The sequence below is a fragment of the Stegastes partitus genome, unplaced genomic scaffold (genome assembly GCF_000690725.1).
Source record: "Stegastes partitus isolate 25-593 unplaced genomic scaffold, Stegastes_partitus-1.0.2 Scaffold839, whole genome shotgun sequence".
NCBI lineage: Eukaryota > Metazoa > Chordata > Actinopteri > Pomacentridae > Stegastes > Stegastes partitus.
In genome coordinates, this window is record NW_007578570.1 from 234424 (window position 1) to 252793 (window position 18370).

Genomic DNA, 18370 nt, shown 5'->3' on the forward strand with positions numbered 1-18370 from the left:
TTCTCTGGACGAAGCAAACGCTGCAGGATCTCTTTGTAGATGTGCTGGTTGATCGTCTGGAGGGGGAAACTGGTAGTTTGTAGTTTGGATTTGAAATATATCTTGTGTGACACCAGTCCTGGAACTTTTCTGACACACTTTGTATGTCTATGTTTGAGAAGAGATTGTTTTGTTAAAAATACTTAGACAAGCAGACCAAAAACATAAATATAACACAGTACTTGCATTGCAGTCATAATTGATAACAAGGAAAAAGGAGATAATGCAAAATTGCAAATATAGACTCCTTCAAACCTTGTAATTCATCTTCACACATAAACACAGGTTGTGTAGCGTGTGTCTGATCCCTCTTTGCTTTTTTTTCCAGTTGCACCCAGACAGAGACCCCCTGGTCCATATGTTCTGCGATGGCGTCCACATACCTGCAGCACGAATGTGACGAGCACAGAGAGAACAACAACAGTGCAGGTAATGCTGCTTTGGCAGAATTTGTGGGTTCATGAAATAGTATAAAGACGTCTTATTACTCTCTAAGTGTTGCTGGTGTGTGTGTGTGTGTGTGTGTAACAGAGCTCAGATTTCATCACAGTAGTTCAGATCAGTGTGTGATGCTGTAATCTGCTGTCTGTGTGTAGCTTTGTCTGCCGTCCTCTCTGTCTCTGTGCACCATCACATTTCCTATAGTTCTGTCAAACCTGCGGCTAAAGTACGTTTCTATACACGTCTGTGTGTTTGATGCTACGTGTTGTATTTAGTTTCTTAAACAAGTATTCTATATCATGTTTTAAGTAAAGTAATGCAAAAAGAAACATGCACTTTTTAATTTTACCATTAAGATTTACGTTTGCTGAGGTGTTTTTGGCTCGTCTTGCTGGAGAAAGTAATGCAACCTGTACAACAACTTTATAAACAGACTTTCACAGTGTTTTTTTCACACAACACTATAATACATGAGTTTGTACAGGTGTGCCTGATGAATTGGTAAATCATCGTATGTCAACATTTGACAGGACAAAAGAATCTGCTGCAGAATCATCTCAGCAATAATGAGTAACCATTAAATGTGTTACCAAAGCTAACATAGAGAAGTCTTATAACAGTAGCACTGCGCACATGTTTGACATAAAATAAAACTGTTCTAAGTCCAAGTCACAAATTGGAGCTGCGGCAGAAAAAAACAGAGCGAATGATGTTCTGTACGTTGTTTGCATCAAGTGAAAACTGGACTCACCAGCATCAGATCTTTAGCTAATATTGTCCCAGTGTTCACCTCTTAACCAAAATGATCACAGATGCGGTGGCTTGATAAATATCAAAGTGCTGTGTGCAATTTGCTGAGGTCACAGAACACGATCTTCTGTTCATTGAAGGTCAGGCTTTTTTAAACAGTTGCAGCGTTTCTCGCTATTTGAAGCTGCCAACCTGCAAAAGCTGCCAGACTGCGGTGTTTATTTTAACATGGAGCTAACAAGCTGCTTATATGAGACAGGTGCCGAGAGAGAAAATAGAGGTAATATGTATATTTTGAGAAACCTTGTAAAAGGTCAGTTTTAACAACCAGTCATGTACAGTTTACACCACAATGTCATTTTTTAAAATCACTGGCTTCACTTAATTTTCCCTCTCTCCAGGGCACCCATCACACCATTACAGGCCTGCTGTTTGCCTGTAAGTACCGGGTCGCCGTGGCGATGAAGGCTGACCCAGGGTCAGAGGCTGTTGCCTGGGTTACGACCCCGACTTGCTCCTCCATCAGGGTCAGAGGAGGCAAAGCTTTGCCCTGCAACAATGAGGGTAGGAGTAACCAAACACAGATGTAAAGGCAGAGTTAGTTAATCATGTAACCCCTTAGTGACGGCTGGTAAAAGTAACTCTGGGAAGTGGTCGGTACAATTTCAGGTCACAAGATAACTTAAACATTTCGTACACTCCTGCATGCAAACTTAAACGCTGTATTACCACAACATTCTGGTAGCTTAGCAACAACCTTTTTGTTTTATGCACACTGTTTTCCTAATTAATGACTTCTAATATATGTCACTATGATCAGACTTAGATGACATTAAATAAGTGTCGTTTTAAAACCCTGTGTGAAATAGTTTAAACAAGTCTTCTGTGATCGGTGACAGAAATTCTGTTTTTTTTGCTTTGTTTGTGTCAGAGCGCCTCCTGGCAGGCAGAAAGGTGGTACTGCGTCCAGAGCGGCTCACTGCGGACTTTCAGCAAGTCAACGGCTCCCTGCTCACTACGTTTCGCTGGAGGATGTCCCAGCATGCACTGGACCCGGCAGCTGTCGAGGGGTTCCAGTTCACCTGGACGCTGCAGTCAGAGGTTGCTGCGGCAACGGAGGGACGGGAAGACACGCTTATCTCCCAGACACAGACAATTGCACCGGTGAGACAAAGAAAGTGGTTTACAGTGACAGCATTGTGTCGTGCAGCCGGCAGCGGGAGGAAGGTGTGCTCAGAAATATGAGAGGGATAATGTGTGGGTGTGTTAGTGTGAGTAGGTGTGTATGTGCATGTGTCTTACAGTGGTGGACGTTGAGTCAGGACGTGTTTTTAATATCAAGTTTTAAGAGCTTCAGTAAAAAGCAGCTGGACTTCTCTTTTTGGGTCTGGAAGACGTTTCATTGCTGAACTGAAGAAACTCTTTTCTTTCTTTTCACAATGTGAGTCGAAGAGTTAACAAAGGGTTCAAATTATCAAGGAAACTAAAAAATATATGACAAATTTATTGACGTTAGGTAAAAGTAGTAAAAAGGACATGTTGGTACATGATAATTAATAAGTGTGCTGATATTATATATTCTCTTACAATCTTCAACGCACTAACAAATATCCTAATAACAAAGTTGTGGTGTTGCCAGAGCCAGATTTAACTTCTTCCTTTGTGCCACAGAGTCCATTTTTGTCCAAATACGATGAACAACCAATCTGTGAACCACCATGCAGTGTATTTTCAGTCCTTCTCTTTCTGCTAGCTGAACCACAAACAGGCCAAGAGAGACAGACAAAAATGTGGAATATCTCCAGCCTCTGCTTTAATTTTCATCATTTCATCTCATTATTTATATACTTAGTGTATGTGTGTGTGTAAACTTACCCTTCTTCACCCTCCACAGTCTGAGCGGTCGGTGACCGTTCACGGTCTTCAGGGCGACAGTGTTTACCAGCTGCAGCTCCAGGTGCTAACAGCAGGGGGAAGCAGTGGCGCTGCAGTCTCCAAGACCATCCATACTCCACCAATCAACACCACCCTCTGATAGGTAATAGCACTCAGTCATAAACACGAGACATTTTTTTACCTTGACGAAAACCACATTGTCAAATAATTGTGAATGTGTGCGCCCTCTGTTCACCTCATCTTATTGATCTTCTCTTCCAGGCCCCGACTGCAAAGCTGCCTCTGTCTGCTGCACCACAATCATCTTCAGAAACATCCACTTTTATAACGTCTTTCTCTGTGCAGCAGAGTTTCAGTGCAGCTCAGGTGCAAAAAAACATGACTAAAGCTGCAAAATAAAGAAAGCTCCTCCGTGTGAAGTATGTTTTCACATGAAATGTATTTTCCACTTTGATTGTGTTATTTCTCTTTCACTTAAATCACTTTTCAGACATCACAAAGGTTGTGAGCTCATTCTAATGGAAAGAAATAATTTGTATCTCGGTCATTAATCTGTCAGCTGACTCAAGGGTAATCGCCTTAGTCATTATTGTTTTGTAAAAAGTGTAAACCTAAGTGTACCTGTGATGCCAATTTTAAAAGCACTAACAGCTGGTCTTGGCAGTGAAAACCATATCCCTACTTTTCATTAAAATGGCCGCGTTTCCCAAATGAATCATCGTGACATCATTGGTTCCTGCATCGCAAGACATGTATGTGAAAAGTGAGACTTTTGCACGGCTGCATCTGTACATGTTTGGTGTTTAGATGGAATTTAAAAAGTCTGAGCACCTCACATCACTAGAGCCAAATGACTTTTGTAAAAAGACTTATTATGCCTGTTGTTTTTGATTATGCTAGTAGAGACTAATATAGCACTGACCTTATGTACAAATAGAAATATAGCAACAGACTGACTGTTTATTTGAATGCACGATCTGCTGCATTATCTTTGAAGCTAGTGGGTGTGACTTGGTATGCTGAAATCTTGTTGTAAGCTCATATATTTTAATATTTTGTTCATATGTTTAAATTTTTTTTTTTTTACTCAAATATGTCTAAATTTGCTTGTTTTTTTATACATTGCAGGCTATCTGCAGATTCATTTGACATAACGGTACACCCATTTCACTCAGCAACGATATGTGACACATTCACACAGTTAATATACCTGTGGTAGACTTCTTTGTTTTACAAATGTCCCATCATTGCTTCAAAGAGGCTGGAAGCTACTGGTGTCATACAACCAGTAATTACCGTGTTAATATTCTCTTTTTGTAACCGTTTACTGTTAATAATTTTGTAGTTAATTCCATTACTTCATAACTGTTAGTTTTATTTATTGTTTTTCTGCCCTAGATTTTTTTTTGTAATTAAAGGTTATCAAGACATGCTGTGTGTTGTGTCATTGATGTGCCTAGAAACTGATTAAAAACAGAAATACTGTCAAGAAAATACGTTCCAGTTAAGTTTATTTACTGTTGCAGCACTGATTTATTCATGTCAAATAAAAGTAAGCTTAAAAATTAAATCGGGAGATTGCTGCAGATTTTAATGTCTTTAAAAAGTCCAGATTTTAGGAACGCTACTGCCATGTCTTACGGCTGGATGCTAATCGAAGTAGGAAGATAAAACCAAGGCACTGAACCTGAGGTGACTTCGGCAAGTTCCGGAGGCAGCCGAAGATGAGCCCGACGCCGTGACGTAATCAATGAGCGACGATAGCTTGGATTGTTGTTTCTTCAAATCGTGGCCAGACGGAATTCAGTTTGTAATTTCATTGACAAGGTAGTGTGCAATGATGCTTCTTTCAACATTTTGATACGCTTTTAGCTCGTTCAAATCATAAATTCTTCGAGCACTGTGTCGAAGCTCTTTCTTGGTGTTTGGACGCCTCCAACTTCCTACTGAAAATGGAGGAAATGTGTGTTGTCGCTGCTTTGTGTTTTCGCCTGTGTTTTGGCTGCAGCAAGCTAACTTAGCTAGCTCTCGGGGAATGACTAACTTATGCATAACTTTGTAAAATGCCATATTAAACATTTTACACTCAGTTAAATCATCTGAAGGTACGTTATATTCCTGCATGGTGGCTGGATATGCTCCGTTTGTCCGCTGCCAATTGTCACATTACCACAACTAACGAGGTAGTTTTCAATTAACTGCACAACTTTATTGAACGCGCTAATTCTCGCTGCCACTGACGTTTGCTAATGACTCATTGGAGCGCAGAAGTTAACATTTAGCAGCTCGGGAATTTTAAAATTCAGCTGCTATGTTGCTAACGTTAGCTCAGTGTGAGCCTCGTCTTTGAAACAAGAAACATTTCTTTTGAAAAAACGTCACTTCTAAGAAAGGAGAAGCACGAAATGTCAGTCAGATGTTTACTGTCGCGGTTCGTGTGTGCATAAATTGACAGTTTCGCGTTAAAACAAGAAATAAATCATATTTGAGCTGTGAACCACCTGTTAATGAAGGCTAAGGTTCTTCAGTGTTTAATTAGCGAGTAGTTCCGAGGAGAACGAGGCGTGGATTAAAGTGACATTTCATTTTAACTAATACATGCATGTTGTTTTTGTAGTTTTGCACAAGACTGATGCACTTGTTGAATTTTAATTGTTTTTGTCGTAGAGGAATGAACTAGTGTCATCTTTAGACTTAATTTGGGACCTGCTGTGATGTTTACATGTGCCTGGACGGTTTCTGATTCACATTCAGATACAACTTACATTCACTGCACTTCAGTCAAGCTGAACTTTATTACCAGGTCCATATAACAAGGAATGCACAGCAGAGTGGAATTCTAGCTCAATGATTGACATGAGTGACGCAAACTAAGACATAAATATAAAACAACAAATCTCGGACTAATAGATGATTATGATCGCTTGCTTACTGTACAATATGATGGTATGTGTTAAAATAGTGACATTAACTGCAAAATCAGCCTTAAACGTAGTCGACACAGTCAAGAGAAATGGGAGATGTTATACTTGAAATCTCATCTGCAGCTAACATATGTCCTGTTCAGTGATCTGCATTTGCATTGTTGATATTTTGTGAATCCAGGATGAAGCCCTCACATTTCAACTAACTGTCTTTCATTGTTTTTTCTCTCTTCTTCTTCATCTGTCGCATCCTGCACTTGCTTTAATTAGGAGATCATGATGGTCCGACTCTAACACTGAGGAACACTTGAAACCAGCCATGCTCTAGTCTGACTGTCATCAATAATTTCAATGGTGGGAAAGACTTGAGAGCAGCTACTTTTCTACATAGCAAAGGTGCTTCCTGAAGAATTCTGGAGGGACGTGTGATTACAAAAACGAAGGAAAAACACGCCACAGTGTTTACAGTTTAGCAGACCAAAGGAGAGGAGAGGACAGGCGTGCAGAGAGGAGGGTGTTGGGGATGGGGTTGAAGAGCCAAAGGAGGACGTCATGGTTCACAGCGGCTCTGCTTCCCCAATGAAAACAACACCGTCAGCATCGCCTGATTTAACTGTTCCCGCTACAGCACCACCTCTAGTGCCTCCCCCTGGATGTACTACAGATCAAGACCTGACCGAGAGCTCCACCAAACTCCTCACCGCAGACCTTACCTCCAACTCTGATTTGGCTCAGCCCTCTACTCCGACTGCTGATGATGCAGAGCCCCCTGTTATAGCCACAGCAAAAGCACTAAGCACTAACTCAAGTCCAGTGTTAGACTGGTCCTCTGCTCCAGCACCAAACCCTGCTCAGGGCCCCATCAATGGCCGTACATCTGGCAGGAAGAGGACTCCTAAAGCCTGTGACTGCTGTGGCCCCAACAGTACGGGACACAATGTCAGAACCTCGGGCAGAGGGAAGGGACGAGGGAGAGGGAGAGGGAGGGGGGCTTATAAGGACCTTGGGGACACCCCAAGAAGAAAAGTGGGCCAGTTGACGCGTATCAAGAGCTTTGATTTGACCAAGGAGCAAGTAGAGGAAGCAGAGGAAGAAGATGAGGTGTATGAGAAGGTGGAAATGTCTGTAGCAGTGGCTGATGCTCAGCCTCAAACCCCTGTCGCCGTGCCTGTTACAGTCTCCTTGCAGGATGGACCAATGAGGAACTGTGTTGCTCCCGAGAAAGGGGATGCACAGATAAAGGAGAGCATGTTGACTGAGGGCTCAGGGCTTGCTGCTGCAGTGGAAAAGGGAGGTGGGAATGGGAGAGGCACGGAGATGATACTGTTTGGAACCACGGGCAGGGGAGCACTCGTAGTTAGAGGTCACGGGAGAGGGATGGCGAGACCTTCGATTACGTCGAAAGTGGAAGTTAACGTTGAAATAAAAGGGGGTGTTGTCATCAGTTCTAAAGCGGATGCCTTAAATCAGTCAGTGTTAGTGCAGGGGGAAAACCAAAGTGTACAGATGCACCATGGAGACCAGATTTACCCCAGCTCAGTCATCTGTCCACTGGGCAATGGAGACACAGTAAACCTGTCTGACACTGAAGGAGAGCTGGAGGAGGACGACAACATGATTGTGTGTGAACCTGGAAATGGGCTGCTGTCCATCTTAGGGCAGTCAGGTCATGCTTCAAGATCACAGCCTCCCCAGGACCTTGACTCTAAAATGCAAGTGGACCAAATCCCAGATGGAACAGACCAAGTTTCTTTTCCAGTAACACTGTCCAATGGAAATGTCACCACACTAACAGACCCTGGCCACACTATGGAGGTGGAAACTGCTCATCCGGTTTCCTCTCCAAGTCACTGTCCTATCACAGTGGGCAGCGTGCAGCACGGCCGGCCATTAAGAGACCACAGGCTGTACTGTTGTACTGGTACGTGGGAGAAAGATGAGATGGAAGAAATGATGGATATGAATCGGTCACAAGAAACAGAAATGGATGAAAAGATGCAGAGCGAAGAAACCCGGGAGCAGCTTACTGATATGATCCACGGTAAGACGTGTTTGGTAGCGCACGGTGCCGCTGAATGCTTCTACATGAATATATTCTGCATCCCTACTGTTCAGTCAAATGAAACACGGTCAGTGATTGATGTTTTTACACATGAGCTCAAAGAAGCAACTGCAGAGGATATCAGCACTTTTTCTGTCACATGACATCCATAAAACATTCATGGCCTTGTCCATGAAACATTAATACACACAAACTTGATCTAAACTCATGTTTGGGCACAACTCAGAACATTCATGGGTATCTTTTTATTTCCAAAAACACGTAATTTACAAGATAAGAACTAAATTTGTGTTGCTGTGACTGCTTGCAAACTGAGTCTTTTCATATTTCGTTGTTTGTTCTTTGTGTACAAAATTGGATAACAGCATAATTAAAATAGAAAAGAAATCCCATGTGGGAAGGAATCAAACAGTTCTGTCAAGTATAGTACAAAACCTCTCTGTAGGTCATGTTATGTGTGCATGCTGTGAGGAATTCATCTGTCCCTGCTTGCATTAATACCAAGCCTGAAATCCTGAGGATATATTGAACAGGATAAATTAATCTAGATGAAGATGAATGTCAGTGTACCAAGATGTCAGTGGATGTCAGCACATTTGCATTTTTCATGAATCAAATTATTTCTTCCTCTTGATTCGTTGAGGTAACATAAGTAATTGAGGCCTGCATGGTTTTGTCTTCACAGAATAAAGCTTTGTGGTTTTGTTCAACACTTTTTCTGCATCACTACTGTTTGCAGATATAAACAACACTGCAGCTCCAACAAAGACACTAAGTGTGCCTCTGACAGGTGGTTTAAGGTGTGCAAATATCAGCAGCTATTTGCACACCTACGCAAATCGAGCACTGCCTGTGTTTAGAAGTGCACAGACCTGCATTTGATAAAGTCACAATTCTGTCAGCAGTGGATGAACGAATCGATGAACATCACTCATTTAATGGTTCATGTAATCAAGTTATAATGATTTCCTCTGTTTTAGAGTTTCTGGAGAGCTTCTATATCAAATATGGCAGTTTCATTCCTCTCAGTGAATATGATGTCCTGGAGCACCTGAAGAAGAAAGGCAACTCTGACCTCAAAAACAGGTCAGTACATACATGCACACAGTGCTGCTTGAATACTGATGAGGAATCTACCAGTGTTTTCACACTCCTGGATCTATTACACAAGCAGAAGAGCAGGAATAACCCTCAGAGCTGCAGTCTCACAGCTATGAGACCTGATTCACACAGGACCTGATGTTAGGGCTGCACAATTAATCGAATTTTAATCACGATCACGATATTGGCTTCCTGCGATTAAAGTTGCGTGATCGAGCAGTATTTAAAATGTGTAACGCTGTGTGCGCACCAGACACGAGTAAAATCATTCGCGCTAATGATATACATGTAAAGTCAATGTGAAGACGCGAGTAAACGTCCCGCGGCGCGACTGACGCGAATTGAGCGAGTTATTCGCGCGTATGTTGCGATTCTAGCCGCGCTAAGAGCAAGTTGAAAAATCCGTGATGGCCAATCAGCGTTGAGATTCTCCGGTGAAATCAACAACATGATTCATTCAGTTTTTTACAACTACACCATGATTACTGATTGATTTACTCACCCCAAGAGACAAGTAGCCACATTATAGGCCGAGGCAGACCTCAGTGCTCAGCAGACAGGCTGTCCCTCTCCTCCAGTTCACACACAAGAATGCTACTGTTCAACTTAGCAAGCAGCGCCTGTAGTTAGTAATAAGTCTGTAAAACAATCAAATTAGTTTTGGTTAAAATCAACAAATAATCGTGATAATTAATCGTGATTTCAATATTTAGCAAAATGATCGTGATGATCATTTTGGCCATAATCATGCAGCCCTACCTGATGTGACGTAGAAACTATCCCCCCACATCTGTGTGATGTGCAGCACATTCGCACACAATAAGTCCAGTGAAAGAGAAAACAAAAGTCCTTGCAAAGAAATTACCCGCCAAGATGTCGACTCAGACGAGGTTAATGTTATCACAGGACCTCAGCAAATTACTGTGTCTCATTGGTAGTGACATTTTTTTTACTTTATAAATCACAGATATGACAGATTCACACTGGATTAAGATCACAGGGGACCTCTGCAATTATTAGAAATTACAAGAGGTCTCCTGGTGTTACTCGTCCTGTGCGCTTAGGCCTTAAAACCATAATTACTGTGTGCTCAGACTGTGGTTGTTTGGGTCATTCTGTGTGTTACTGTGAAAGCTTTTATCGTCTGTGCAAAGATTAAATCGCTGCTGTGTCCATTCGTCAAGGACAAAAGAAGACCCACATTTTCTTGCAAAGTTGCATCAAATCAGTTTTCACATTAGTCTTATGTTGCAATCGCACAAATCAGTCTGGAGGCAGAAATGCCGATATTGACATCACACAGCATCACTTCCATTCTGTTAAAGCCTCTTATTCCTCTTTGTTTGCCTCCAGCTCTGCAGCATCTCCCGTGTTAACTCAACCCGTCCTCCTCCCTTAAATATCACTGAAGATAGAATAAACAGTTGATGTTCATTTTTAAAACTTTTTCCTTTCCGTTTATCCGTTTTGTGTCTGTTTTAGTGGACTGGACATCAAAAGGGAGATGACTCGGTACCGGACGGGGCTGGCCTCTGCTCCCATCGCAGGCTTCATGGTCATGTACAATAAACACACTCTGAGCCTGGAGGACCTCGGCACGCTGGAGGAGCAGAACTGGCTTAATGACCAGGTAAAGGGAGAGCAGGAGGGTCGATGCAGAAGCCTTCTCGCTGCCGTCACAGCTGTTCTCACTCTGTCTGCCGACGAGGACGTCTCTGTTATATTTCTACTCTAATGGCATGTATAGAGTGAGACGTTGCAGGTTTAAAAGTCGAATGACCTCCTCGCTTTGTGTTCTGACTCTTCAGATTATCAACATGTATGGAGAACTCATTATGGAAGCGACGGAGCACAAGGTGAGATATATCGTGCAAATGTTGTCATAAAAAAAGTGTTTGTAACAAAGAGCTCACTGTAGGAATGTACACATATGATAGCTTAGTTTATCACCTTCCTCTGGATTTTCTTGGGTGTCTAAAAGGTTTGAACATTTCTTTCCCTCAGGTTCATTTTTTCAACAGTTTTTTCCACAAGCAGCTGGTTGCCAAAGGTTATGATGGTGTGAAGAGATGGACTAAAAAAGTAAGGAGGACCATGGAAGCAGTCTTTTAGTTTTGACCGGAGTGCTGGTAGCTGCAGCTGGAAGTTGCACGACGCTTCTGACTTTTATTTTATTTCGTGAGTCATAGCTGTATTCTGGCTGCTGCAAGAAACCAGATTTAGTTTGCCGTCAACCTTTCTGTGTGGTCTGGTTGCCCTCATTGGCAACTGTAGTCTAAACTCAGTGTTTAAAGCAAATACAATAAAAGTAAGCCATGCAAAATATGTTCAGTAGCTCTTAAAACTGCCTTACTGTCAAACCTCACAAGGAAATGAAATCAAAAAGTTACACATGAATGCAGGTGAGCCTGTTTGTCATATCTATCGGTTCTTCATCACATATGAAATAATTATTTCCCAGCAGTGGGACACTAATGTGTACCGACTGTGAGCTGTTCTGTGTCACTCGTGGAAACACATCCAGTGTTTTTCTGTCTGGAATAAATTAGTGTTTTAATTTGTGGGATTATTTCAGGTCGACCTGTTCTCCAAGTGGCTGTTGCTAATTCCCATCCACTTAGAAATCCACTGGTCTCTCGTCACGGTCACCATGGCAACCAAAACCATCAGTTACTACGACAGCCAGGGGATCGTCTTCAGACACACCACAGACGTGAGTCCCTCCGTGCACGCTGGCGTCTTTGTAGTTTCAGATTCTGAATCGCTGCAGATGGGCTCTGATGAGACCAGATCGTCACTTATCTGGTTTGTTTGGGTTTTTGCAAATTGTTTGACAATCCGTTTCTAATGAGAAACTGCTTAAGAGAATCCATATCACAGTCCTCAGCCCTTCTAGAAGTCCTGGGATTTCATCATAAGGCTGCAATGAACCAGAACAAAGCAGCAGGATTATATTTGCTTTTGATTTCTAAATTAGTAGATCAAGACTTAGTAGATTAATAACGCTTGTAAAGTAATTTGTAATGTGATGAATTTGTTGTCTCGTTAACACTGACTGGGACGGTTTCACCTCCAGCATCAGAACAGCACTGTGACGTCACTCCTCCTACCTGGCTGTGTGTTCTGCATATCCATGTATAAAGATCCGTACAACCACAGAAACATCAGAACCGGGTGCCACAAATTCTTTTTTTATTTTAAGTCATTGTTTTTGGCCTTTTTGCCTTTATTGGATAAGACAGTTGAAAGAGAGACAGGGAAGTGGGGGAGGAGAGTGGGGGAAGGGGTTGCAGCAAAGGGCTACGAGCGGGATTCGAACCCATAACCGCTGCATCGGAGACTGTAGCCCCTGTACATGGGTCGCCAGCTCAACCAGGTGAGCTAAAGCGGCGGCCCGTGTGCCACAAATGCTTGAGCTCAAGTGCCAGAGTAAGAATAATGGTCCTCGTACTTAGATGTGGAGCATTTTTACCTGCTGGACAAACATGTTCCTGTCGGCATAAAATCAACAACCAGTTGACTGGACACCTGCCCCCATGAGGTGATCTCCTAACAGACACTATGAAGCAGGATGTCGCTGCATTTAACCCAAACAGCTTTGTAGAAAAACATGCGGTTTAACATCTCAGGCCAGTGACATGGCAGCTGGTTCACACCGAGCTATAGCATTTCCTCTAAGCTGAGAAGAGTCCACTTCAGTCCTGGTAAAACTGTTCCAGTACTTGTACGGTCCACTTGGTTTTCTGTAGCCTAAGGGGACATTTAAGCTGTTGTGAGTATTTGTAGTGGACGTTTTGAAATGACTGCCTGGTGGTGTGGGTGGAGTGTTGCTGTTTGCACCGTCATCATGGCAGCATCACTCTGTGTGTCACCAGAACATTATGAAGTACCTTCAGTCCGAAGCCAGAGAGAAGAAACAGACGGCTTTCCAGAAAGGCTGGAAGATTACCATCATCAAGGTAATCCTGATGCCGACTGTAGTTATTATCCTGCGCTCACCTTGTGCCCTGAAAACACAGAGTCTGGCTCTGCTGCCATTAGTCACAGAGAGGAGCCTGATTTTTAACAGGAGATCCAAGAATTACAGAATTGCTCATCCATCAATCGACCACATTTTTACAATAAGCAAGCTTAGAAACCATCGACTTTCTACCTGTCTATATTTTATGTGTTGTGTTCAGGAGACACCTTTGATCTGCAAAACAATGTCGTTGCATGCATGTGAATATGTAGAGACGTAGAGACGAGCACTGTTCAGTCCAGAATCTGTAACTGTGGCACCTTGTCTGGCTCCTGCTTCACTGTGATTGTGACTCTTTAGGGGATTCCTCAGCAGAAAAATGACAGCGACTGTGGAGTTTTTGTCCTTGAGGTGAGACCTTTTTTGTGGTTTTTTTGTCTCTTGCCTGTCCCCGTTTCCCCCGCCTTACTCGTCTTATTTCCTGACAGAGAAAGAAATGTCTTTGTGCACAACGGTTTCCACACAGAAACCTTTGGTGTCGACACAGACTTGATTTGAAAAGCTTTCGATGTGTGCTCACCGTTAACGTGGAGGCTTTACACCGCTGTCCGTCTCTTCTGTTTGTCAGTACTGCCGCCGTCTCTCGGTGAAGCAGCCTCTGCAGTTCAGTCAGGAGGACATGCCTCGCATTCGCAAGAGAATCTACAAGGAGCTGTGTGACTGTCGCCTCAACGACTGAAGGGCAGGACGGCGGTCGCCTTCACTCCCTGGCTGCTTTCCTGGTTACGTGAGACGGTCCCTCCAGGTCTGTCAGACGGGCCGTTTCACTGACAGCCGGCTACATAAGCTAACACAACCTGGCCTTCTGTATTCCAGGGAGCCCTCACCACCAACCTGCCTGACTGACAGCACAGTGGCCATCACTTGGGACTTTTACTGACTTCTGGAGTTCAATAGCAGATTTTTACTTGCAGAGAACTACTGACGTGGCGCCCTACTGACCCTCAACAGTGCTGGACCTGGACACTTCAGGTTGTTTTTGCTTTCTACGTTCACCATCCTGAGAGGCTATTGAGCAAACAGCCCCCTTTACGGACACAACGGAGCGCTGACTTTGACTTAGGAAACTAGTGTTACACCAACCCGGACCAATGGGACGGACATCCAGCCCAGACGGAGTGGCCTTACCTCGTAGATGGCCATTTTAAACGGACATTTTTAGCAGTTCATTTAATGCTGGACTCTACAGCAGTATCATACTTACGGTTATATGCATGTTTGATAACATGTTAATAAAGCAGTGGACCAGCTGTTCACTTTAAACTTGAAGGTTTGAGTCGGGTTCTCTGGGACGACAGATGTTTGCACGGTTAGAGGCCGATCCATTGAAGTCTAGAATATCACCTGAATGTAATGATGCGATGTTTTCTTCTTCTGGCCGTGCGGTCTAACGGCCTCAGGTGGGAAATAGTATTTTTGCAAGGTAGTTTTTGTTCCATGTATCAGGTTTTTGACACCTTATTATAATTAATTTCTTAATAAAATTCCAGTTTTCCCATGACATTATGTACTTTTTTCCTTTTTTTTTTTTGGTTTTTGCTGTGACCACATTCTAACAGTAGAATTTGAACAAGCATTCTTCTTCAGCCAATCGATTATTTGATGTTACTTTAACATTTCAACCCGTCAGTTTTTCAGGCTGTACAGCGAGCTGCTGCTATGAGGACCACCGTTTGGGATTTTGAGCTGGGGGATGCATTAACACGGGCGTGGAGGGTCGTGGCCTCCTAACAGAGAAACAAGTGGACCTCAGCTGTTTTGGTTAAATCTTCTGTCCGACCTTGGTTTTGTTGTTCTATTCACTTCTATGTATTTACAGATTGTATTGTACCCTGACTGGCCTACTGCTGTATGTGCTTGCTTTGGCTAAAAACCACCACGGTTTTCTGGACTGTTTTTATTGTTGTTATTAAAAGGCCAGTACTGCTGGGACTTGTGCTGCAGTATTTCTTCTAATTAGTTTTAAACAAACAAAATGCTGAACTGATACAGAAACATGATGACATGATGGGAAGAGAAAAAAAAAATCCTCTAAACCGTGTGCACAGATTGAAACGTGATGCCAGGAGCAGCTGTTTTTCTATCAGATGCCCTTGAGATATAAAAAGAAATGAATGTCCTGCCAGATGTAGGAAAAGGAATTGATATTCTGATGTCAATAAACCTCAGGGGGAATATACAGTACGCTATTTTTATTTATTTTTTTATCAATATTTGGATGAACTTCAAGCTAAATTTCCTGATGACAGGGTGACTTCAAAGGAAGTCTTATCTTTTTATCAATCCTTTCAGACAACCTCAACACCTTCCTAGTTAAAAACAGCTTTTGCATAAAGGGGGGTGATTAAAAACCTCGGGCATTTATTAGCTAAAAATACTTTGGAAAAGATGAAGGTACGAATGAAGTGCTGCATTACCGTCTAAACACCAGCAGAGGGCGTTCTAGATCAGCAATTATCCTTTTGGAGAGCTTCTGTTTTGCAGCAGCTCTGGAGTTGGACGGAGGTCGAGTGTCTTTCTCGAGGGCGCTCCAGGCAGGGAGTCCCGCTGCCTGACCCGGGCCTGCCACAGTTTTCTAATCATGATTACGTCGGCGCTTTACGTACGTTACTGTCACAATTAGAATGACACAGGCCTGTCAATGAGAGCTGATGATGGGCGTTGTGTAAATGCAGGTTCCAGTTGGAGGTCACTGCCGGTCCTTTATCGTTTCAGTGTAAAACGTAAAAGCCGGGCTGTCTGACTGGCACTGGATCGTTCAGCTGTGTTCTGCACTTCCCACAGCGTTGTGCTTTTGTTCATAGAGTCACTGAAGAACTCCCAGGCAGCCTCTTCCATTATCGGCCCATTGGCTCTGCTTTAATGCCACCTTACGTTGGTCTGAAACTTGACTATATCCCGCAAAGTCGGAGCCTCGTGGCTTCATTTTAGTGCACGAATGAGAGACGGTGTAATGCTGGCACGTTAGCGTTAAAGAGCAGAGCTGCATGAAGGATGTTGAACTGCTGGCGGTTGGTTTGCAGCTGTTGAGGGAGTTTTCACACGTCCTGGTGGTTGCAGTTTCCATCCTCCCCCCCTCTGCTGATGCTGCTGCAGCCTGTGAACTCATCCGTAGATCAGTGTCCCAGCTGCAGACATCACACCCTCAGTCTCTGATCATCATCTCAGGAGACTTGAACCATACATCGCTCTCTATCACTCTCCTCACATTCAGCCAGCATGCAGACTGCCCAGCCGGAGACGATGCACACAACTTAATTATTATTTTCTTGTACTTTCTTTCTATATTTTTGGATGCTGCTGTGGCGTGTAAATTTCATAGGTCTGGGATAAATAAAGTATTCTCTTCTCTTCTCTTCTCTTCTCTTCTCTTCTCTTCTCTTCTCTTCTCTTCTCTTCTAAGTAGAAATATATGTGAAATCTAAAGGGCTATTCCGTCTGAATTTTGATGTGATATTTCAATTGTGACCTCAAAGCTGCTGTGGGTTGGCTTTTTAACATTTTAACTGGAAGCCACCATGAACCTGGTAAAACAGCAAATGTTAGGACACCATAAACATAACTTAGGGTAAAACGTGTTACTCATTCCTCTTCCCTCTAATGTGCTGTACGTCTTTAATCCGCTAACTCTCACAATCTGCTTCTGGTTTGATCATTTAATTGTAAAAATTTTCTTAGCAGTCTGGCAAAAATGTTCTGGTTCCAGCTGTTGTGTTTTTAATGAAGCATTCTTGGGTTTTGGACAACTAGATCAGATGAAAAAAATAATAATAAAAAAGGAATTTAGCGATGTACCATTAATTTAGCTCTAGGACACTTTAGAGATAAATCATAAAATCATCACCAGTAAAAAGGAGACTGACCAACTTTTACATTAGTTGCTCTGTTTGGCAGGAGAAAAAAACACAAAACAAATATCCCCCAGATAAAAACTTTGTCTTTGCAGTGAGCCCAGAAGTAAAAGTTAACAAATTAAATCCACAACAAGCTCAACATCAGTTCCCTATAAAATGTTCTGTTAGCAGCACATCAGCCTCAGACAGATCGAATCACGGCCAGCTGAGCAGAAAAACGTCATCACAAATCGACAAAAACAAAACATCGCTAATGTAAATACAACCCACACATCATTCAAGATTCAGATTCAAGATTCAAGATTCAAGAGTTTTATTGTCATATGCACAGCAAAACAGGTAGTTGTACTACCCAATGAAATTCTTACTCTGTTCAATCTTCTGAAAAAGACGACACATTAAAAATAAATAAAACAAGCCAATAAGAACAACAATAAACAATTAAAAACAACAATAAAGTGTTTCAGTGTTACGAATGTGTGCGTGTATTGCGTGCAGCGTGTGAGCGATTCGTTGAGAAGCCTGAGGGCCTGTGGGTAGAAGCTGTTTGCCAGCCTTGTAGTCCTGGCCTTCACACTCTTGTAACGTTTGCCTGATGGCAGGAGTGTGAAGAGTGAGTGTTGCGGATGTGTGCTGGACATGATCCAGTGTGTTCGCTCATGGGGTTGCAAAATCCACATGTTGGTGAAAGTGGGGTAGAACTGTCTTCATGTTTGCCTGGTTAAGATCCCCAGCAACAATGGATGCTCCCTCTGAGTGAGTGGTTTGCAGATGGTTTCTGTCGTGGCAGAGCGTGTCCATGGCTGCTTTGGTGTCTGCGTTCGGGGGGATGTAGACCGCCACCATGAAACTGAAAGAGAATTCCTGTGGGAGGTAGAAGGGCCGGCATTTAACTGCCAAAACCTCAATGTGTGGAGAACAGTGTGTGTGAGTGTTTTTTGAGTCCGTGCACCATCTGTTGTTTGACCTGACCATCACATGAACATTCACAGGTTAGCTCCTCCTGATGTCTTTGTGAATCTGATAGAAACATAAATGAAACTGCCAGTCAGTTATTATCAGTTTTATTCATGAAGCATGTTTCAGTGACTCCTACCAGGAAAAAGTTCATGAGCAGGTAGTGTCAGACTTTCACTGCACCTACCTTCTTCAATATTAAATGTTTTGTTGTTCTAGTAAAAAGTTCCACAAGTGCAGATTGTGTGGAGAGTGAACTCCTTTGGTAACCAGCAGCCAACCATGTGTGTAACTGGAAAGCGTGATGCTGACACAAAGGTGTTCA

At 42.8% G+C, this 18370-nt stretch overlaps 2 protein-coding genes across 2 annotated transcripts in view; both read left to right on the forward strand.

Annotated features, from left to right (window-relative positions):
- Positions 1–4556, forward strand: part of anos1b (anosmin 1b) — a 52040-nt gene extending 47484 nt beyond the window's left edge. Inside the window, exons 11-15 of the mRNA XM_008292859.1 lie at positions 368–468; positions 1632–1794; positions 2162–2394; positions 3125–3268; positions 3388–4556. Of these exons, the coding sequence (XP_008291081.1) occupies positions 368–468; positions 1632–1794; positions 2162–2394; positions 3125–3265 (638 nt within the window). The 3' untranslated portion in view covers positions 3266–3268; positions 3388–4556. The remainder of the gene's footprint in view (positions 1–367; positions 469–1631; positions 1795–2161; positions 2395–3124; positions 3269–3387) is intronic.
- Positions 4557–6979: 2423 nt separating this feature from the next.
- Positions 6980–15166, forward strand: LOC103365428 (sentrin-specific protease 2-like). The gene is made up of 9 exons (XM_008292861.1): positions 6980–8091; positions 9093–9198; positions 10696–10843; positions 11022–11069; positions 11218–11295; positions 11789–11926; positions 13089–13172; positions 13535–13585; positions 13803–15166. Exons 1-9 carry the CDS (start codon positions 7170–7172, stop codon positions 13911–13913), a joined length of 1686 nt encoding a protein of 561 aa, XP_008291083.1. The 5' UTR covers positions 6980–7169; the 3' UTR covers positions 13914–15166.
- Positions 15167–18370: the final 3204 nt, after the last annotated feature.